Source organism: Seriola dumerili, unplaced genomic scaffold (genome assembly GCF_002260705.1).
Source record: "Seriola dumerili isolate Sdu_G_001 unplaced genomic scaffold, Sdu_1.0 BDQW01000017.1, whole genome shotgun sequence".
Lineage (NCBI taxonomy): Eukaryota > Metazoa > Chordata > Actinopteri > Carangiformes > Carangidae > Seriola > Seriola dumerili.
In genome coordinates, this window is record NW_019174272.1 from 13,978,099 (window position 1) to 14,001,826 (window position 23,728).

At 40.8% G+C, this 23,728-nt stretch overlaps 1 protein-coding gene across 1 annotated transcript in view; it reads right to left on the minus strand.

The window, feature by feature from the left end:
• LOC111231375 (niban-like protein 1) overlaps positions 1–19,286 on the minus strand; it is a 36,150-nt gene extending 16,864 nt beyond the window's left edge. Inside the window, exons 1-5 of the mRNA XM_022758432.1 lie at positions 19,022–19,286; positions 4,360–4,490; positions 2,239–2,367; positions 2,050–2,155; positions 569–736 (exon numbers count right to left, since the gene is read on the minus strand). Of these exons, the coding sequence (XP_022614153.1) occupies positions 569–736; positions 2,050–2,155; positions 2,239–2,367; positions 4,360–4,490; positions 19,022–19,076 (589 nt within the window). The 5' untranslated portion in view covers positions 19,077–19,286. The remainder of the gene's footprint in view (positions 1–568; positions 737–2,049; positions 2,156–2,238; positions 2,368–4,359; positions 4,491–19,021) is intronic.
• Between the last annotated feature and the right edge of the window lie 4,442 nt (positions 19,287–23,728).

Sequence of the window (23,728 nt, forward strand, 5' to 3'; positions counted from 1 at the left end):
GCTCAATTTCTAGTGAGTGAGATATGGATTCAGCTGAGAGACACCTCTCGAACTCTGACTGGCCAATCAAAGACTATTAAATCCTATCAGCTAAAGCCAAAGCAGAGACCACTGTTGAAATGTGTGTAAATCCATGTCTTGTAGTGTGGAAGCAGTCTGTAGCTGGACTCTGACAGAAATGTCAGTTAAATGTTTGATAAACAGCACAGACATCAGAGAAGTTGGTACTCCCATCACTCTAAGGCTCCTGGTCCAAATTCTTGAGTCTCTCTGCTTGGATAAACACATTGTCTGAAAGACGACAAATTTGCCTACGATCTGGGAAAAAATGATGAGTGAAGAATGAAATTTGTGATGTCATGAACTCTGGCCTCTGAACATTTCGTGCAATACACAATCATTATAAACTCAGAAATTGTCATTGCTTTGTCAGCGATCCACCAATGACCAAAACAACAACAGTCTAACTGCCACTCATCCTAAAAGCCGTTGATATCTTTTGTCCATCAGTGCATTTATAAGCATGTGTGTGGAAGAGGAATCTGTGTGGATCAGTGGCAGGGCTCACCGTCGTTGGCGTGTCTAACACAGTCCTGAAGGACAGCAAGCCACTTCTGTTGCTCTTTCTCTGTCGTCACACAGAAGTAGTAGTGACGGGCGTACGGGTGCCAGAGGATCAGAGGAAACTGGCTGGCACACTTTAGGAAGGGTGAACTTCCCACCTTGGCTTTCACACCTGGAAAAACATGCAGGATGTTAGAATTCCTATAATAAATTTCATTTCATGACGATGTTGATGCACAGTATCTTCAGCAGGTCCAGCATTACAGAAACATAGAAGATGACATGGAACACAAGATAAATAATCTTCAACAGGTTGGTGTTTGGAGGAATACAGCACGTGATAACACTAATACTTTGATAATATATGGTGGAACAACAATCGTAACATAATACAATATAATATCAACCACCATAATCATTTTATTTCCTGTTTTCACCTGTCAGTCAGTCAGTCAGTCAGTCAGTCAGTCAATCAGCAGCATCACCCAAAAAGTACTGTACCGATTGGCACCAAACCTGGTGGAGGGAGGGGGCAAGGGCCATTAAATTTAGGTGTGGATTTGGTTAAAGTGGCAGATCCAGAAACTGTTGTATCACTTTCCTTTACACTGTGAGATGAAGAATATTTTTACATTCTTGTCAATTTCTCAGGAAGCAATGTTTGGATCTTAATGTAAAAAAAAAAAAACAAAACAAACTGGAATCACCTCCACATGGTTGTCTGCCTCCTCCACTCAGGCTAGTTTCAGATTACAGCCCTGTTCATCTACACTCATAGAAAATATGAACCATCTGTGTGAAATTTTGTCATAATTGCTGTATGAAGTCTTGAGTAATGGCTAAAAAGTGTTTTCTGAGGTCATCATGACATTTGACCTTTGACGAAGTCTAATCAATTCATCCAAGTGAATATTTGGGCAAAATTCAAAGGGATTCCCTTCAGGAGTTCTAGAGATATCACATTCACAAGGACAACATCATGTTTTGTGAGGTCACTGTGACTTTGACCTTTGGCCATAAAGATCTAATAAGCTTCCAAGTGAACGTTTTTACCAAATTTAAAAGAAATTCCTTCAAGGCATTACGTACATGTTGCGTTCACAAGCCCAAAATCGCGATACTTTATTTATTTATCTACATATTTTGTGAGGTCAGCGCGACCTTTGACCATCAACATCTAATCAGTTCATCCTTGATTTGTGCCAGTTTTTAAAAAATTATTATATGGGGTTTAATTATTATACGGCGTTAAATTATTGATGTTGGTCTATGGGTTTGTACAATTTGTGTGCCGATCCAGAGAATAACAATTGTGTTAGAAACCACTGGCTATGATATAAAGTGACATAAAAATATCCTGTGTAAATTTACCAGCATGAATGTAACAGCCTCAGCCTCAGCCTCATCAACTCCCCTCCCCTCCTCTCCCCTCCCCACCTCCCCTTCTATCCTCATCCACCTCCTGCTCCTCCTCCAACTCCTTACCAGGCAGGCTACTGCTAATCAGATCCAGGTACTGCTCCATAGATGTCAGCACTCTGTAGCCAGCACAGTTGATGGTTCCTTTGGGATGGAGGCGTCTGTCATGGGACTGGTAGATAAGATAGGGAGCAGAGTTAATCAATCTGGCATCAACTAAGAACAGACTGTATGGACCGTTTCTCCCGCTCTTACCGCTTTGTTGTCATAATAGTTGATGTTATAGGAGTCTGGGACGAAGAGGAAGTGGCTCCTCCATTTCTTGTTCTCCTCCAGGTATTGGAAGAGTGAGCCAGAGAAGATGGACTTGTTTTCCAGAGGAATCTGTGGAACGCACATTTCAGCTCAAACCTTATAATCCACAGAGGCAAACAGACACATATGCAGGTCAGATCATTTAAGAATTCCTTTTTTGCTAGAGAAGCAGGGAAACAGCCAGCCAGTGTTTTATAAAAATGCACATCTCTAATGAATCCATTAGTCAATTAGCATTATTTCCCTCAAGGGAGCTGACTGCATTCCTTGGCAGACTCTTGAACCAGACTCCAGACGTAACTTCAGTGTGTGAGTCAGTGTGTGTCAACAGACTGTACAGAGCAGATGAAGCTATTTACAATCACGACACACTATTATGTGTTTTTTAGGGTTTGGTCAATGGTCAAAGAAAAAAAAATTCTTCATATGAGGTTTTCCAGCATCTCTATAGCACCAGGAAGTATTCACTGTACCGCCCTGCTGCACTGAGGCTAAGTTTTACTAAAATTCTTAATATTTGATATTAGTGACAATCATCATAATTAGTGCCATGGGTGCTCAGCTCTGAGGCACTCCTCTACAGCTACAATAGCTGCTCCTTCGGGGTTTATTATTATTCTTCCGCCAAATTTTGGGCGCGTAACTTGTCCGCAGCTTTGAGAAACCCCCGGTAATATATACATCAAAACATGCGTCTTGATCCCGAAAGAGGTGCTATGACTTTTGGTGTTAAAATTCCAATTTTTCCCAAAGTTATTCCAAAAATACTGGGAATAAATAATGCATTAGGAATGCATTGGAATTTTCTTTAAAAACCCACAAAATTTTACCTTTTTTCTACAAAATTTCCCCTTTTTTCTGAGTCACCCAGCTCCCTCATACCTGCACATAGAAATGTGATTCAAACTATAAAACGGAGGAAAACTTCTGCTCTCTCCAAAACACAACAACTGTTTTTACATAACATGTAAACTTTTCAAACTATGAGCACTCAAAGGAGGAGTGGAAATCACTTTTTCTTCAAAGTTAGAGTGACAGCGTCAGTTGGCTAGAGTGTGTGAAGCAGTAAAAAATAACCTTTATTTTTATTTTTAACTCAAGCTCACGGCCAAACCGTAAAAAGGAGACAAATAATTCTTTCTGAAAATGTAGACATAGTTGTCACTGCTAAGATAGCATCTTAACGTTACCCCCCTGTTATTAAGTGACATCAAACTTGGAGAGAACAAGGTCACCTGATTACTGTCATGGTGTTTTTCACTCTTTTTGTGATAGTTGCACTTTATCCTCTCATCACAGTTGTAAACACTGACACCTGCTTTAACATGAGGAGGAGGTGTTGTCCTTGCGTAATTTGCGGAGCGCTACACACCATGCGTAGTGAGCGTATAGGCCCACCCTCTGAAAGGCTCAGGGTCACATGACTCCAATGGTTCAGACAATTTGGAAGTCATTCCTCCCTGTTGCCATCAAACTCTACACCCTGTCCCTCAGAGCGTCTGACACTCAGAGCCAATAGACTGGCCCTTGAACTTATCTCACCAGCAGCAGACGTCACATTATAATTTACTAATCTATACTTAGGCTTATAATCTTAAATTATATGAACTGTGCAATTCTTACACTTTCAGACAAGAGCAATTTTAAACTCATATCCTTACATATTTTTATTTTTTTATTTATATATTATAGCATAAGTACATATTTTTATATTTTACATCATATGTTATCTTTATCTTTGTATCTTTACCTTTGTATCCACTTGCTGTTCTCTATTCCTTGCTAAGGGAGCAACTGTAACCTAACCTAATTTCCCCCCCGGGGGATCCATAAAGTAGTCTGGTTCTGATTCCTGAATTTGATCTCAAGCACACAGTGCATCTTCCACGGCTGCAAAATCTGTTCACAGACATATGAACACCTGCCAATATAAAGTAATCCCTGCTGCAGTATGAGTCTCCAGGAACACATTTTGTCATCATGACTCACAAGGTGAAAACAACACCAGTGTAGAGTAAAGTGGAACCTGTCTTACAGAGAAGGGGGGGGGGGTTTCGGTACCTTGCGGTGTAGTAGCTGAGGTTGAGGGCCACCTCCTCCTTCTATGTCAAGGCGAACATTGTTGAAGAGAGCCACTGCGTACTGCTGCTCATACAGATGTCCAAACTCCCCGATAACCTCCCCAGTCCGAGCTGCAACACACACACACACACACACACACACACACACACAGAGTTAGGAAAGTAGGGTCACTAAGTTCAAGAAATGTTCTACATTGTGGTGTTAGGCATTTTTCATATTTAGACATTGAACACGGATGTGTGTGTGCAATGACTGTAATGCTCATTGTGTATCACATTGTGTTTCAAACAATGAGCATGGTGAGCGTTACAGCTCCAGGGTGGGGTAGCATGGTTATACAACAACAGTCATTCTAATCAGTGTCTTATCAAGATGATTTAGGAAACATCAACAAATACAGTCACTCAAAAAATGAGAACATTTCCACAGGCCAAGACAAGATCCGATAAACACATGGTTCAAACGCACGCGCACGCGCACACACACACACAGACACACACCCTCTCCATTGCAAAAAGTTCAAATGAGGACCATGTAACTTGTGTTAAATTGCAGCCACTCTCATAATCAACATAATCAAGCATAAATAGGAAATCGCTTGTTGAAAAACCACATGAATTCCCCATGTTTTTCCCATGTGTTTCCTACCTTTAATCACATGTACTCAACTTTTCACATGTGGAAAACATGTTACCACAGGTTATAACATGTGGAACACGTGTGGAAAACATGTTATAACATGTCAAAAACACTGCACATTACAATAAATGTCTAATAACTTTCCAAATTAAACTACACATTTTAGAGTGACGTTTTATTGTGACCAGCCCAGGGCACACCTGCACAACAATCATGCTCTGTAATCAACATCTGGATATGCCACACCTGTCAGGTGGATAAATTATCTATGCAAAGGAGTAATGCTGACTAACATGGATTTGAAGAGATTTGAGAACAAAATGTAAGAGAAAGAAGCCTATCGTGAGCTTAGAAAGTATTTTATCTTTATTTCTATTTCATTATTTATCATTACAACTCATGAAAAATGTTTTGTTCAGTATAATTCAAATAGCAGACAATACAATATGGTGGACACTGAAAGCCATATATGGGTGGGACTCGGCACCTTCCAAAGAGACACAAGAATTTACAGTCAATAGCAAACAGTTCAACAACACAATGAAACATTTCCACTACATGCTTGAACCACTAATAATGATTTGCTGTGTAACAGTAGCACAAGTAGAGAAAGGTAAGCAAACAGATTCAGTGATGAACTGATTACATAGAAATATTGACGTAGTGTGTTTGTGAGTGAGTTTGCTAACTTCTAAAATTAGCCTCCATACACGACTGGTCATAGCAGACCAAGTCACCTCTGAGTGTACTGAACTGAGTTTACTGATGCCATCCATGAGCTACACCGCTTATCCTGAAAAGATTTTTAAAAAGACATATTTTAAGACACACACGCACACTCACACGCGCACACTCACACGCGCACACACACACACACACACACACACACACACACAAGAACAATAGATCACCAGAACTATAAAATAACATATGGGATCATGTAGTAAACAAAAAAGTGTAAAAAAAAAAAACNGCGCACACACACACACAGACACACACCCTCTCCATTGCAAAAAGTTCAAATGAGGACCATGTAACTTGTGTTAAATTGCAGCCACTCTCATAATCAACATAATCAAGCATAAATAGGAAATCGCTTGTTGAAAAACCACATGAATTCCCCATGTTTTTCCCATGTGTTTCCTACCTTTAATCACATGTACTCAACTTTTCACATGTGGAAAACATGTTACCACAGGTTATAACATGTGGAACACGTGTGGAAAACATGTTATAACATGTCAAAAACACTGCACATTACAATAAATGTCTAATAACTTTCCAAATTAAACTACACATTTTAGAGTGACGTTTTATTGTGACCAGCCCAGGGCACACCTGCACAACAATCATGCTCTGTAATCAACATCTGGATATGCCACACCTGTCAGGTGGATAAATTATCTATGCAAAGGAGTAATGCTGACTAACATGGATTTGAAGAGATTTGAGAACAAAATGTAAGAGAAAGAAGCCTATCGTGAGCTTAGAAAGTATTTTATCTTTATTTCTATTTCATTATTTATCATTACAACTCATGAAAAATGTTTTGTTCAGTATAATTCAAATAGCAGACAATACAATATGGTGGACACTGAAAGCCATATATGGGTGGGACTCGGCACCTTCCAAAGAGACACAAGAATTTACAGTCAATAGCAAACAGTTCAACAACACAATGAAACATTTCCACTACATGCTTGAACCACTAATAATGATTTGCTGTGTAACAGTAGCACAAGTAGAGAAAGGTAAGCAAACAGATTCAGTGATGAACTGATTACATAGAAATATTGACGTAGTGTGTTTGTGAGTGAGTTTGCTAACTTCTAAAATTAGCCTCCATACACGACTGGTCATAGCAGACCAAGTCACCTCTGAGTGTACTGAACTGAGTTTACTGATGCCATCCATGAGCTACACCGCTTATCCTGAAAAGATTTTTAAAAAGACATATTTTAAGACACACACGCACACTCACACGCGCACACTCACACGCGCACACACACACACACACACACACACACACACACAAGAACAATAGATCACCAGAACTATAAAATAACATATGGGATCATGTAGTAAACAAAAAAGTGTAAAAAAAAAAAACAACATGTTTCATATTTCACATTCTTCAGTAGCCACAGCTTTGCACAATATTGCCATTATCTTAACGAACTTAATGAGGCTGTCACCTGGAATGTTTTTCAATTAATGGGTGTGCCTTGTCAAAAGTTAATTAGTGGAATTTGTTGCCTTCTTGATGTGTTTGACACCATCAGTTGTGTTGTTGTAATGTCGGTGTATAGTAAATAGCTCTATTGGAGAACTGCACTAATACATATTACGTCAAGAACTGATCAGTGAAGTAAAGAGAAATAACAACCCATCATTCCTTCATCTGCTTCAAATATAGAGCTGAAAGGTGTAAAAAGTAGATACTAGATAAAACACAATGTTGAGCTTCTGTCAGACAAACACACTGACACATGATCATAGAGGATATGATGTCACTGACAGGTGACCAATGAAACGTTACCATGATTAAAATCATAGATTCCTCTGGTTTGAGAATTGATGGAAACATTTGTGATAATGTAAGAACTCAACTCAACAACATAATAGAACAAAGGTCTAGTTGTTTTTATAGATTATAACTTTAAGACATGAGGCTCAGTCAGAATGACTGAATGAATCCAAATTAATCTGCAAAAAGCATCAAACGCTGTGATGAAACTGCCTCTCATGAGGACCAACCCAGGAAAGGACCAAGACTGACCTCCGCTGCAGAGGAGAATGTCATTAGTTACCAGCCTCCGGAAATCGCCAATTAACAGCAGCTCAGATTTGAGCCGACATGAATGTTTCAGAGGTCAAGCAGCAGACCCATTTCAACATCAGCTGTCTGGACGATACTGTGTGAATCAGGCCTCATGGTCGAACTGCTGTAAACTGAGGGAGGCCAAGAAGAAGAAGAGAATTTCTTGGGCTAAGAAACACAAGGACTGGACATTAGACTTTGGTTCCAACTACTGTGTCTTTGTGAGACGCAGAAAAGGGGAACGGATGGTATCTGCATGAGTGGTTCCCACCGTGAAGCCTGGAGGAGATTTGATGGCGAGTGTGTGTGTGTGTGTGTATGTGGACAATGACCCAACACACAACTCCAGGCTCTGTAAGGCCTGTTTAACCAAGAAGAGGAGTGAAGGAGTGCTGCATCACATGACCTGGCCTCCACAGTCACCTGACTTAAGCCTAGTTGAGACAGTTTGGGATGAGTTGGATACAGAGTGAAAGAAAAGCTGCAAACAAGTGCTCAACATATATGAACTCCTTCCGACTGCCACTTTGAAGAGTCTAAAATCTATAATCTTTGTTTACACTACATCATTCCATGTGTGTTATTTCATTGTTCAGATGTTTTCCGTTTGTTCTATAATGTGGAAAATAATAAAAATAAGGAAAACCCTTTGAATTAGAAGGTGTGTACTCAACTGTATATGTGTGAAACGAAGATGAATCAGGTAAAAGTGTAAACGTTCCTGTAGTAAATCGTTCCACAATCAGCTCCTCCTCCATCCAACCGGGCTTGAATAAACATCCTGGTGACCAAAGAGAGAGAGAGCCGTTCTTCCTCCACATTCCCTCAACATGAGTCACCACAGTCGCCCTTCTCCTCACCTCTCTCCCACATAGAGTCCATCACACTTCATGAAACACAGTTGCTTCTGTAGCACAGGGGTCGACAAAAACACTAAGAGCTAACAAGCAACGAGGATATCCCGTGTGTCCCTCAGGCCACACTGTCAAATGTAATCCCTGAAAATCAGTGTGATAATTGCCGTGTGTTCGCTCCTGAACAGGCACATGCTTAAAGAGTCAAGTGAATTGTCCTCTGGCCATTTGGACAGGAAGCATCAAAGAGGAATGTGAACCTTAGCTAAGGAAAAAAAAGATGGCGGATGGGGAGAGATGGAGAGGAAAAGTCCAATGCCACGTCTTCTTTTTCTTCTTTTTCTTTTTTTTTTTTTTTTTTTTTTACATTTGCCATTTTTCATTCAAGGCTGTCCAAATCTATTCAGCCATCAAGCTTTCAGTTAACAATAAAGACACTCACTTTATTAGGAACACCTTTACACCTGCCTATTCGAGCAATTATCCAAACAGCCAATCATGTAGCAGCAGTGCATGAAACCCTGCAGATACAGCTGAGGAGCTTCAGTTCATGTTCTCATCCCTTCATGTCCACAGGTCACCATCTTCTAATGGCTCCTTCCAGCAGGATCATGCTCCATGTCACAAACATGTCAGTGAGTTCAGTGACCTTCAGTGGCCTCCCCAGTACCAAGACCTGCATCCAGGAGAAGACCTTTGTGATGTGCTACAACAGGATGAATGTGCAGCTGACAAATCTGCAGAAATGATGTGATGCAGTCATGTCAACATAGACCTTTGTTATGAAGCAATGACACATTTCTTTCCAGTCAGTACCAAAACCAACACCAATTCCTACTCCAGAGAATGTCATCTATGACTTGTCAACCATAGATTTCATCCCAACAGTGACTCTCTGAACTGTAGCTCTCAAACATTAGTGCAAATCAGACTGACTTCCTCCTTTTGGGTGGGAGGGGCTGGAGCACTTCAGGATGACTGCATCATAGGTCAGTCAGGGCTGACTCATCTAATATCCACAGCAGACGGTAAACAATGCAATCGTCTGCATGTTTTTCTCACTCATCTTAGTCACACAGCATATGACCATGACTACACATGAGAAAGCTTGAAAGCGTGAAAACTGCACCCTTCAAATCAGAGAATGGACCCTGCTGGCCTCTGCCCTTTACAGTTTCCTTCCCGTCACTGCTACAATAACTTAAATATGGACCTTTAGCATCTTTATTATAATGTAAGAGCTGTTTGAAAAGCTCTTTCCGACAGCGCATTCAGTACAAAGATATTTGTATCAGTATTGATATTCGTGACTGAGCATTTAAAGATCTTTGGTTTCATCCATCTGACTGACAGCAGCTGCTTCAGAGTGGTTTGGACAAGTCACTCGGCGTAATCACATGACAACCAGACCGCATCAAACAGCCGAGGGGAATCAAAGGCCTCATTCATCTAAAACCACTAAAGACGGCAGGGGATACACTCAGAGATAGTGCTGCCCTTATTTAACCATCCTGACTGTATTAATGCATGTCAGCAAACTTTTCAGGATTTCCACTGACTGTCCACTTCCTGAATTAGAAAATCCCTAATTTGGCACATTTCATTGCCAGAACAGAGAAGCACCAACAAAGTGGCTGCTCACACCAACGTGAGGGTGTGTGATGACTGTTTGAGGTATTTGTTCCTGAGCAGCGTTGATGGGGCCTTTTCAGGAAGCCTGGGACATGAGTGTGTGAACGTTTGTATGTGAGATTCTCTTCATAATGTGGTGGGGGTGTCTTTACCCACCATTAGTTAAGGACAAGGACTGATTCTTCCATGCTTGTCTTCAGCCCTATTCATATGGAGACTAAGCTGATGTATTGAAGTACTTCTACTCACAAACAACACTTTTGTGTTTCTGTGGAACAATAAAGAGGACAAGTCCAGAGAGAGTCTCGAGCCTAAAGATGGATGCCTTCCTAGATCATGAACTATGGACGGAACCATGGTCAGTTTTATCATCTTGTCCTCCTTAAAACAAAGTGTTCACAAGATCAATGATTCCACTTACAGTCAGTGCTTCCCATTAATTACGTAGAGTGTGGCGGTCCGTCACAGTCTAGGTAATTAACTTGTCCCGCCAGTTACACAATGAACCAAAAGATCAGGGGTAAAAAGAAAAACTGGGGAATTAGAAGGAGAAGTAAAAATCACCTCTGTAAAAATGTACTCAAATAAAAGTACAAGGTAAGTCAGTGAGTAAAAGTTGAAATTTTTAAAGGGGGAGGAGTAACAAAGGTTGCATGGTGAGAACAGGCTTTTTCCTGGCTGCCTCCATCAAATTTTGTGCCGCCTCCCGACAAAATTCTAGTATTGTTTTCTCGGTACTCGGTGGATTTGATGTTTGTAACTACAATTGCGGCTGTACACCACTATGGCAATGTAGTGTCGCTGTATCTTAATCCGCGCATCAGGCAGAGCCATCCGAAATTGCCAAAGAAGAAGAATACGAACCCGCTGGGTTTTCTGCCTGCGGAAGGAGGCGCCAATCAGATCAGCCGAATGCTGACTTGAAGTGAGTGGACAGTGTGATTGCTGGTTTGTACTGAGATGATGATTTTGTGTTTGCTGCCTGAGTGATTGACAGGCTTTGTTTTGAGCCGGTACCTTCTAGTGGTACGCTGCTTCCACTGTCCCACCCCTGCTCGGAGCCCAACTACATTTAATGCATCAGTGTTCTGTAATCACCACTTGTGGCTGAAGAGGCAACCATTTCCACTGGTGAGAAAAAGTTATCACAATATATACTCATATATTATAAACTCTTGTTATAGCTGCTCGAGATGGAGACACTGTAGTTTCAATAACTTTATATTACAGTTAGTCACATTTCCCACCCTAGGGTCAGGCCTCGAGATGAAAAGGTTATCGGTTTCACGGTAAGAATGCCAGACGGTTACTATTACCGTTTAAATTTTACTTATCACTATAACCGCGGTCGATTACTGCGGTTAACTTAACTCATGTTAGGTTCTGTATAGAATCAGCCAGCAGTAGTCTCCAAGACGCAATTGCAGCAAGCAACATGGGTTTGTTATGTGTCAGTCAAAACATGGCAGAAGGTAGTCCTGCTCCTTTGGAGATTTTTTTTTTTTTTTAAGCCGGGTAAGTAGGTACTAATAACCATGGTAATTTTGGTCACTATAACTGTGATATTAACTTTTATACCATCTCATCCCTAATTGGAACTAGAGAAGCCTGAGGGGACATGAGTTAATTATTGGAGGAGGAAAGAAGGAAAGTTCTCATATAAATTTATTTTTCATTTTAGACTCACAATTTTAATCTGCAAAGTAACTGGTAGCTTCATTATCTCTTTGGAGTAAAATGTAAATTTCCCTCTGAAGTGTAGTCAAGGTATAAACAAGCATTAACCTTTGAGGCTGAAACATGAAGCACCAAAAGCTGCAGTTCCTCTAATGACCACTAGAGTGGGTCTTTGAGTGACAGGTGGGTGAGCGAATGCTTGCCACAAGCCGACATTAACCGATTTCTCAGCTCCACACGTCCCACCTCTTTGACCATTTTTGGATCAGCTGGGAGTTAGGGGCGGAGTGAGACACTGCCAAGATGGCAAAGGCGGAGCAGCTCACTCTTAGCTTCAACACCGCTCTTTAGAAACCTGTGGGTGGTGTCACAGAGGCTACGTCCATCTTTATTTACAGTCTATGGGTATTAGCATGAAATGGATATACTTAGTAAAGTACAAATACAAGTAGAAGTAGAAGTATCAAAGTACAAATATTGATCTTTTACTTAAGTAAGAACTTCAGATTTAGAGGTTGTAAGAACATATCAGGGAGCTATATGAGCTGCTGCTCTGAGTCCAGCAGACTCTTTGTTGTGCTTCCACACTAATTGTCCAGGGGCCCTCAGCAGTGCTGAGGCCAGCTCTCAGCTCTAATGATACTACTATGCTGTCTTCCACTGCCGTGGTTATCTAATCTAACCAACACCACCTCATGTTTACATGGCAGCTTGTTTTATCAGACATCAGTTCTACAGTTGCAGCATGTCTTAATTACAGAGATCTGAGTTAAGACCAGACTGCGATTTAATAGACCCACAGAGAACCCCTGCCCCCCTCCTCCTTTCTCCACAGTGTCTTAACAAAAACATTCCACTGAGATAGACCCATAGGCTGACTCATAAATTTAGACTGTTCCCATCACAGCTGAGGCCGGAGCTGCAGCTGCACTTGTGGAAGGATCTCGAGCACCAAATGAGAGCAAATTCAGTTAGATGTAAACATGTTTAGTGAGGTAATTAGAGACAGAGCAGCAGTTTTAGTTCAAACATCTCTCAAGAGCATGTTACTGTAAAGTGGTACAGGTTTGTTCAGGCAGCCCAGAATGTACCTTCAGTGCCCACCACAACATTCCCTCTTCAGAAAGCCTTCACCATTGACTCAGCTGTGGTAGCAACAGCATTAATGTTAATGGATTTTTATGGCCTAATAATTCATCTTTTTGTAAAGGCAGAACCATTTGTAAAATTTGTAAAAGCAGATTTACCTTAAAATTTGCTGAGCAAGAAATTCCATGTTTGGTTAACTGTGACGTCTCGTTTATGAAATCTCAGTATTACAGAGACATTATGAATGAAATTTTTATTTATACGAGCTAGGTTTCATCAAACACTCTCCCCTCTAACTTATCCCTCCTCTCTGGGTTTTATTATTATGGAACCTCACCAGAGGCATTCTCAGACTCTGTTCTTTGAGTTTAACCTCATCAGACCTGCTCTGCCTCCAGTAGAAGTGTGTGTACAGTGTGTGTGTATATATATATATATATATATATGTGTGTGTGTGTGTGTGTGTGTGTGTGTGTTGTGGGGCCCCAGCAGCAGCAGGTATCTGTTTTATTTTATTTTTTAAGTCTCTATGTGCTGAGAAGACTGTGTTTTGAATGTGAGAGTGTGACACATCACCAGGCCACAGAGAGCCAGCGTGTTGACCACCTCGCACTCGCTCCAGAGCCTGGAGATTTAACAGAGCCAGGGAAAAACATTCCACGTTAGGACTTCCTGTTTCCTGGCCCCTCACAGACAACATTCACACTGCTCTGTGTACGACTACAGAAAGGAACACTTAGTGAATGTAGGCAACCAGATACATTGGAAAAGATATTGAAAACCTGACTAATTACAGCACATAAAACCCACCCATGTAAATTATTAGTTCCTTGTAACTTACAGCCCTTATATTGTATCTTTACCGAAAGCTAGTGTATTGTAAGTGTATTGTACTCTGTTGGAAAGAAGGATAATAATCCCCCTCCTGTATCTACTGTATGTGGTTTAATGAGCTGTTATCTTGGGCCACAAATGATAATGTAATTTGAAATTCAAGGAAGAAGCACACAGGCTTTTATCACGTTTGGAGGGCCCTGTTAGAACAGAACCAGACTGGCTTCACATGATGAAGACAGGCACAGTCTCCAGACCCGAACTCCATGGAGCTGGTTTGGGATGAACTGGACACAAGGTGAAGGTAAAGAAATCTGCAAGTGACACACATTAGAGGGAACTTCTGAAACTGTTGGAACGAACTTAACAAACGGTATTTCATTTCCATTGTCCATCATCATGTGAAGCCTCCATCTGGTTCTGCTCTTCTAATGTTGTGGCTCATTATCTTGCTGTAGGAAGAAGCCTTGACCAAACAGTCTGCACAGTAACGTATAGTAAACCTGCACTGGCGGTCATTGGCCTGTAATATAACTCAAGTAGAGATGAAATGGTTACCAGTTTCACGCTGAATCACGGTAAAAACGCCAGACGGTCAGTATTACTGTGTAAATTTTAATTATCACTATAACCGTGGTTACCTACTGTGGTTAATTACTGTGGTTAATTTATCTCTATAAAACGTTACTGTACAGCATCAATCACCAACAGTCTCCCAGACACAAGGGCGGCAACATCCAATATTGTAACATCATATACTGTATCTGACAAAAAATAAGGTTGAAGTATAACAGCCCTACTTTTAATGTTATTCACTGGACTGGTCAATCAAAACAGGAAAATGGGATGTTCTAAAATGTATGACTGGTAGTGTAGATGCAGAGGTGTGACACACAGGTGCACTCATGCCACTTTCCAAAGAGGAAATGAGAGTTTAGCCCGGTGGTCTTGGTCATTTCCCTGCTACCCATCCCCATATCTCCCTCTGAAGTTGAATGAGGTCAACTTTGGAGGTTATGGAGGCATGTGGAACATGTTGCTCTGCTCTGGGACTCACACAGTTCTTATATCAGTGATCAAGGCAACTGTCTTTCCTGTCAGATGACAACAGATAGGTGCAGCCCATTCACCAGCTGGTCATGAATCATTGCCTGAATACAGTGAGCTACGTATGAATGTGACTAATGTGTCACAATGTATTTTACACATTTGATCTCTGTCTATTGCCTATTGTCATCTATTGCCTTCTCAATGCAACGAGAGAGAGAAAGTGAGTGTGTGTGTGTGTGTGTGTGTGTGTGTGTGTGTGTGTGTGTGTGTGTGTGTGTGTGTGTACAGCTCTAATGATAAATCCAGGCAGCCAGCCTGGCATTGGGCTTGTCTTGGCTACAGAGACTGTGTGGCGCTGCAACTCAAGGCCTGGAGGAGGAGGCGTCCTTCCAGCCACACAGACACACACGCACACTTTTTCATGCATTCCTCAGATTCCACATCTCATATGTATGTGTGTGTGTGCGAGCGCACGTGTCTCACTCTGAATTGGCAATTCAAGGCATTAGAAAAAAAAATAAGGTGATTTGACCTGTAACATAGCTTCATCTCTCAGTTGCCTTCACCTGCATGTATTCGTCTAAAACTTGAAAAAAGGGTGGAAATGGAGTGGCGCAGGAATTAGTCCTAAAACCTGGAAACTAGTTAGCCTTTTAGCACTTCCTACTCCTTTGTCCTGAAGTCTCTGGTTTATTGAATGTGTATTTGGTTCATTGACTGAAATAAGGTCTGTGTTAACACAAGCTCAAGGCATTTTTATTCTATGACTAAAATACGGCAGTAAATACCCCAGTCCTGATTTCTTGAAGCTTTTACATCTGTTCAAAAGGCCGGTTGCTAACAAGTGTCTAAATGAGACTACAGAGGTTGTAGGGGGGGTTTAACGTCGTCACGTTGAATATGACAACTGATTGACTCACCAGTCCACCTTTACAGCCTCGTTGTGTTTCTACAAACTGTCACTAACTCTGTCAGAGGAAAGGCTTTTGTAGAAGAGGTCAGAGCTAAATCAAACTACAAGTTGAAGTTTAGTGGTGGTGCCATTGAAGTCATCTGACCGTGGTGTAGTTGGTTTATAGCCTAACATTAGCTTTTTGCTTCTGCTGATTGTATTTAGGCTTCAAACATAAAAATACATGATCCACTCTATAAAACACAAAGGTCAGTGGATCTTCAGGCCAACAGGCTCAGTTAATGTATGATAAAATAATTATTTCCCAAGATTGGGAAAATGTTAAAATACAGAATTGTACAGAGAGTACATGAGTCTGCACAGGGGCAAATTAATCCACTGGACCTTAGTGTAAAGTTGAGCTTTGAACTGCTGTTGATCTCCCAGATTCTCCCATTTTCTGTGCATTGTTTTTGTATCCTGTTGTGTTCAGGCTCCCATCAGGTAGAGGGCAAGCATGGCAGCTCTGTAATACCCCTTTTCCCACCAAAATTATCAGATACAAGTGGGTTTTTTAAACGCAGATAAACCTGCTAATAAAAGCCTATTGACTCCTTTTACACTGTCAATCAAGTTTTTATTTCTGATTGGACTGAGGACATACACAACTGCAAGGAGTGATGTCATCACATGCACTTTCAGAGCACACACACAGACAGTGTGAGTGAGCTGCTAGCCACCATGCAGACTGATAAAACAGATCTGTCACAACACATCTCCGAGTTGTTGCTCACGTAAAAGTCCTTGTGAGATGCTTCGATTGATGCTTGCATGCTTTTAAAACTTATTTTGGGGCTGCAGCTCACTCTTTCATCACAGACTGCAGTGTAGCTGCAGTGTTTAACAGCACTGTGCTGGACAGGTGACCGGTCTATCTACAGTGTCTGTGTGCTCAGCAGGAAAAGGGGCGAAAATTTGTGAGTTCACCCAGGTGTTGTGTTTACATCAGTGCCGACAAATACCCAATGTTAGCAGGTCTTCACTGTTGTTCTGACCAGTGGAAAAGGGGCTTTATGAGGCCATTTATTATACCAATAATTACAATTACCACGCAGTAAATATGGAGCCTTTGTGTCCCTTATAATTTTGGGCCAAAGACTAGTTGCCAGTTTTGTTGGTAATCAATCCTCGGGGCTGGGAACCAAAGCTTAACACTTTTTCTGGTCAATGTGGCTCCTACTTAAAACACATTCATTTCCCACTCTGCCTGTTAAAATGTCTGAGTTCAACAGCTCCACACCTCCACACATGAGATCGGAGGACTGGGCCTCGCCAGCCACATTCATATTTATGTCTGTTACTCAAAGTGTGATCAAAGTCCAGATGACCTGTAAGGTTAATGAGCTGATAAGGTCAACAGACGAGGTGGGGCGGGCGAATGCTGCTCCACCCTGAATGTTCACTGGGTGGTGCAGGGTGGTTGTCAGGTCACCAGATTTCTATAAAAATCAAGCTACCTGGCAACTGTCTGCAGTCTGTTCCTCACAGACCATTCACACTGAACACTGAGCTGAATCAGGCAATGGAGGCTCAATACAGCAAAAATCATTGTCCGATGATCCATTATTAACTATTTTAATTATAGTTTCATTGTTTTAAAAATAAGAATAATTAAAATAATAATACATTTTATTTACAGGGGCCTTTCAAAGCACTCAAGGACACCTTACAATACACAGTAAAAGATAAAAAGCTAGTACAAGCATAAAATACAGAATAAATTTGAATAAATTCAACTGCATAAAAAAAAAAAAAACATGATTGAGCCCTGGTGCTGGAGTTAAATAGAACAGGGAAGCTTGAAGAAGTGTATTTTGAGGTGGGATTTGAAAACAGGAACAGAATCGATATTACGGATGTCTTGTGGAAGAGAGTTCCAGAGTCGAGTTAAGTCATTTTTCAAGCAAAAAAAATATTTATTTCAAGGCCCACCATTGTAAGAATCTTTGGGTCCTGAACTACTGGTCAGAAAAACAAAATATTTTCAGATGTTGCAGTGGGCTTCAAAAATAGTGGTTGTAAAAAATGTACAACTTTATGGTATTTTATAGCCCAAGCAATTAATTTAACCAAGATTAATTGACAATGAAAATGATTGTGTGATGGAGCCCTTACTTTGATAATCAATTAATTGTTGTCAGCAAGCAAAAATTCAATATTGTGATGAGCATGTTTCGGCATTTTCTGACATTATATAGACCAAACTATCATGAAACTTACAGGCAGATCAGTTGATAATGAAAATAATATGGTGGCCCCAAAGGACATAGCACATACAACAGTGAAGAGTACAAGAGTAAAAGCGCTGAAGGAAGCACGTTCCAAACCGATAAATGCTCCAACTGTGAAAACATGTCCAAGAATGACAGAACAAACAAACAGAAGTCAGACTCTAGAGAAATAACAGATTTTTTCAATCATGTCATCTCTGTTTCTCTATACCTACTGGTGACATTAGAGATACTAAAAGAAACGATAGAAGACAATAAACCAAAGTGGGGCCCTCAACGCAGTTATGTTATATGATGCAAATGTAAACTTAAATTTGAAAAGTTTCTTAAAAAACAGATACAATATTTTTTATAATTGATGTTTGAACATTTGAGCATTTTCAGGCCAAGAAGAATTCAGGAATACAACAATTTTGATGCCAAGAAATTAATTTCAGACAATTAAAAGCTCCTAGAAAACATCTTTTAGAGCATGGTGTATGATGGGAAACTGTGGGACACACAACTGTGTTAAAATAAGTGGAAAGCTTAGTCATTTTAATTGTTTGCTATCAGCAGGGGTGGTGAGGGGGCTGACCAAACTTATGACCCTAAAATCCTGTCCACTGCCCTGCAACACACACACACACACACACACACACACACACACACACGGACCTCCAGCTTATTGCGGAGATCATTCTGATACCAGAGGCGGGTTAAGAAACCTTCAGTCTGTTAAAACAGCAGTAAGCAGTGCCAGACACACACTAACATCCTGCTAACGTGACTCTTCCACGCACTGGCCGCTGCGTAAAAACGCACATGTGCCAAAACGCGAGAACAGCGAACACCAAACAAACCACACCAGACCGCTCCTCACCTGTGATAATCTCCCGCTTGGCTTCATCCAGGTGACTGGAAATGACGTCCCCCATGGTGGATGAAACTCAAAAGTCCCAGACCGACTCCACTGCAGGTCTACAACTAGTCTTTTAAGACAAATTTGCGGAGAATCCGTTAAGAGAAGTGCAGACACTTGTAGAGGCCCTTCACCTCCTCCTCTGTTTCTCCCCAACTGACTGAAGGAAAAGACGGGCGGTGGCGAACACTCCAGACAAGGAGGGGAAGAAAAAAAGTCGGCCAAGTAACAAACGTTGGACTATTTCTCGCAGAGACACACCCTCCTTCAAAGAAGGAGAGGAACTCCCACCCTCCAGCGGCGGTGCGTTCAGTGTATGTGGGGAAAACGGAGAGACGAGCCTCCGACCTGAAAATACATCAGGGCTGCAGCTACTGAGAAATACTGAGGTCGTAGGTTTAAGTGTAGCTACATCTTAGACCAAGAAGCGATACGCAAGTGTCTCTGCTACTTTCAGACTGATGCAGTTGTCATTTTCCCGTGTTGTTTAAATGGCAAATACACTTGCACCAGTCTGTGCGCCCATGAATGTGTTGTCAGGAGCATTGTTGGAGCATTGGTATCATGAAAGTGAATGACCAACAAAAACCTGGTCTGAAGTCAAAGGCGCAGTATCGCACTGTTATTTGGTCCAGGCTCCAGAGAGGGAACCTCCAGCTGTTGTAGGAAAAGCTACTATCCTTTCCTACAACAGCTGGAGGTTCCCTCTCTGGAGCCTGGACCATCACAGCACAACCTCAGAGGGTCGCAGCATTCTAAATACAGAATAATCAAGGTTATTATCATTAACTAAAACCAACTAACTAACGAAAACTAGATGTGAGAAAACACTTTCATTGAAGTGGATTTGCCCATGAATTAAATGGACTTTAGACCATGCGCTTGGGACTGTTAAAATAGAGTCCATTGAATCTAATTCTGTGGGAAACACTACACCATTATAATAGCAATTAGCCAATGTGCAAGCGCACCTGACTTTTAAAGGAAAGTGGAGATGGCAGTGATTGGTTTATTGTATTTTTCACCCAAAACACTCCCATGAATACAGACATGTTTTAAACTGTAAAAATCCTTTGCTATGATTCATATTTAGTTTAACATGGTTTTCACACATAAAAACTGGGTCTGAAGCTCATCTCCTCTTACTTCCTGATTGAGAAATCTGGATCAGGCCTTGTGCCCCGCCCACCACCTGCTTGCTCCAGGTGGACAGAAGTAAGAGCAGAGTATCAAGATGGTTAGAGGAGGAAACATCAGAGAGACTCAGTGGCTGACACAGTGTTAGTAGTTGTGCTAACGCTAACTCTCTCTCTCTGTACTGACAAGGTTTTAGGTTTATTAAGCCCCGCCCCCTGTCCCCACAAGTTGACAGGATTGGTTCCTTAGGTTTGTGACATATGAAACCCTGGCTGTCTGATTCTGCTTTTATGAGACTCATTGGTTCACTGCAGTTCAAGGTGGAAACACTCAGTGATGGTGTTGATGATTATTTCATTCATCATATGTCTTTATTATATAAAAACATCATATGGATGTTAACATGGTTAAACTGGATTTTCATCAGAGTGTCTTTAAGAGACTAGGAGCCTGAACCATGTGTCTGGCACAGCGACTGTTTTTTCTCCTTTAATCTTACAAAGGGGACATAGACACGCCCTAAATGCACTTGTGCGTTGGACTGTTAAAATAGAGCCATAAGTCACAATCCTGAAACCAACAGATAAATTCAAAGAAATGTTTGAATTATTTGGATTTTTCATCACCTGTTCAGCTTCTTTCTGTAAATGTGATCTCTCAACATGAAGGTTTACATGGTGTTTGAAAGGCCTCTCCACACTGCCAGGATCACAGTTCTCATCAGGAAAAAGCTAAAGATTACAAAACAAATGTCACATTTCACATGTCAGTGTGCCGGTGTGTTTACAGGCGTATAAAGAAACAGAGAGAGAAATTAGAAAAACGAACTGTAGCTCATTCACTCCTAAAACTCCAGAAGTTTCAGTCAACTAAAGATTGGCAGTGTAAGAAGATGATTCACATTGCATCTCTAAATAACATATAACCAAGCCCAAACTCGTGGGTGGCCTTAGCCTGCCTAACTTTGAGCAATATGATTGGGCTGCAAACTCTAGAGCGTTCATTTATTGGCAAGATGCATTTCCAGGTAAAGTCACCACTTCCACCTCTTCACTGCTGGCAATAGAACAGGATCTCCTCTCTGTCCCCGCTCTCCTCTTCTCACCAACCAAATCTTCAACAACCATCACAGGTTACAACTTTTTGGTACCTGGTCTTTAAAAATGTGGTTATCTAAAACTGTAAACTCTAATGAAGCAGGTCCCTGACTCAAAGAAACTCGTCTCTCCAGTTCTCAGTTTTTGCATCACATAACCCGTTTTCCACACAGCGTTTAAAGGAAGCCTGGGAGAATGACCTCAGTGTGGTGATCGGTGATGAAGATTGGGAGGCTTGCCTTAAAGCTATTCACAGCTGCTTTATAAATTCCAGACACCAGCTTATTCAATTTAAAGTAATCCATAGACTGCACTACTCCAATCTGCCCCAAATGTAAATCAGCAGAGGGCACCTCTTCCGATCTTGCCCCAAAGTAAACTAATTCTGATCAGATATTATATATAAGTGCCTTTCTGAAGTATATAACTGTGCTATGACACCATACCCATATACTGCCATTCTAGGTCGGGCCCATCACTCTTCAACTTTAACCCATTTGCAACAAAAGGCAATACGATTTTGCACGGTCACTGCAAAGAGGAACATGTTAACCTTTGGAAAACAGAAGATGTGCCTTCTTTTAAGACTTGGCTATCAGAGGTCACTAATCTGTTACATCTGGAGAGGATTAGATAAACTGTCTGTCTTCACTCTACAACCTTTGATGAAATGTGGCAACCACTTCTGTCTTATTTATCAAGAGTGGTCTAAAGCATCTATGTAAGTGCTGATATGTTTGAGCATACAGATGTATATAAATAGTATGTTTGTATATGTACAGTGTTTATGTATATAGCTATATATGCTTCTCTTGGTAAATGTAATATACTGTAGACATCCATTTTCTAGCTGGCGCTATATTACGATCTTAACTGTTATACCTTGTATCGTGAAAGAGGAGGGCTTTGTTTTTAATTTTATTTCATCTTTTCTCTTTTCTTTCCTTTGCTGTCTGTCTCCTGGAGTGGTAGATCCCTTTGTATTTGTTTAACTGGTTTATGAAATTGAAAACTTAATATGAAAAATATTGACTCACTCCTCAGTAGAAGAGCAGGGCTAATTTTTGCCCCCAGCTGGATTTGTTAGATGCTGCAAATTAAAATCCTACAATCTACCTCAACATGACGCCAGTGAACTGATACAGTCCAGGGCCTCTCTGAAAACTCACATTATTTATATGTTCTTCTGTTTATGTGTTTCTATACTTGTGTGTTTCATTTAATCAGGCAGGAATCAAGGTCTATCTGGTTATTATTAGTCCTTTAACCTCAGGATTAAAATGATAGAGGGCTGGGTTTCATATTTATACACACAGTTTTGAAAAATGCATATTTGAAAAATATATATAACAATGTCTCGGAGAAACAGTGTGGACACTTTCACTTGAGGAGCTGATATTCTGGTTACTTCTCCTTTGCCGCCCTCTCATGGCCGCCAAACCCAACTGTCTCTTCTTTCTGGAATAGTCTGAAGTGCGCTCCTACATGATAGGCTGGTGCCACATCCTTGGCCTGAGCTCTGTGGGCACCAGGGAGTAGTTTTTAATACCCTTCATAAAGTCCTAACACGTAATCTGCGGCAGATTTTCAGAACATCCAGCAGGTATCCCAAGATTTGCGTTATCTCTAAATATTAAGATTTTTATATTTAAATAGAAGTCAAATCTTGGGTTTTAAAACATCTTAATTCACTTTTATTTGTCCTTTTTACATTTTTAAGGTGTTTTATAATTATAATGAATATATCATAATGGCTTTTGACATCCCTCTGTTATGGTAGGTCCTAACTGAATAGCAGACATTGGGTTTCTGGTTTTGACATGTTATTTTCAAAATAAAAACCAGAAAACAATAGTCTTAAATTGGACTGCATTCAGCAGCAGAATTAGAGCCCCACCGACAGTTGCTTTAAAAAAAATCAAATTTAATGACTTCAAATACAAAAACCAAAATGTTTTGAAAAAATTTGAAACTATTTGAGTTTGAGTTTGCGTGTGCAGAATGCACTGTAAACACACAGAGCGCAGGGGTTGGTCAAGTTTGAGTAAGAAAACAGTTGGTGAGTTTTGAAAGATGTGGTCGCCTAGTGCTGCTCTTGGTGGGAATTGTTAGGTCTCTGTAAATAATGCTCTATTTGGAAAGTGCCTTGAGATGACGTATGTTGTGAATTGGCGCTATACAAATAAAATTGACGTGGTGCTTGAATGCTTTTTGTGTCATAGTGATGAAAAGGGATCCACACAGACTGCTGTTGTGCTGACGGTGCAAAGAGCTTTGAAAAAGTGGACTCAGTTGTGAGAAATTAGTTTTTAGCAATTTTATAAAACTTGATATACGTTTAATAACAAGGCTTTTATTTTGAATTTAAGTGGAACGGAAATGCGCGGCTTGTTCTCTTAAGCTTGACAGAAGTGCACCGCTCAGTTGAGGAGAA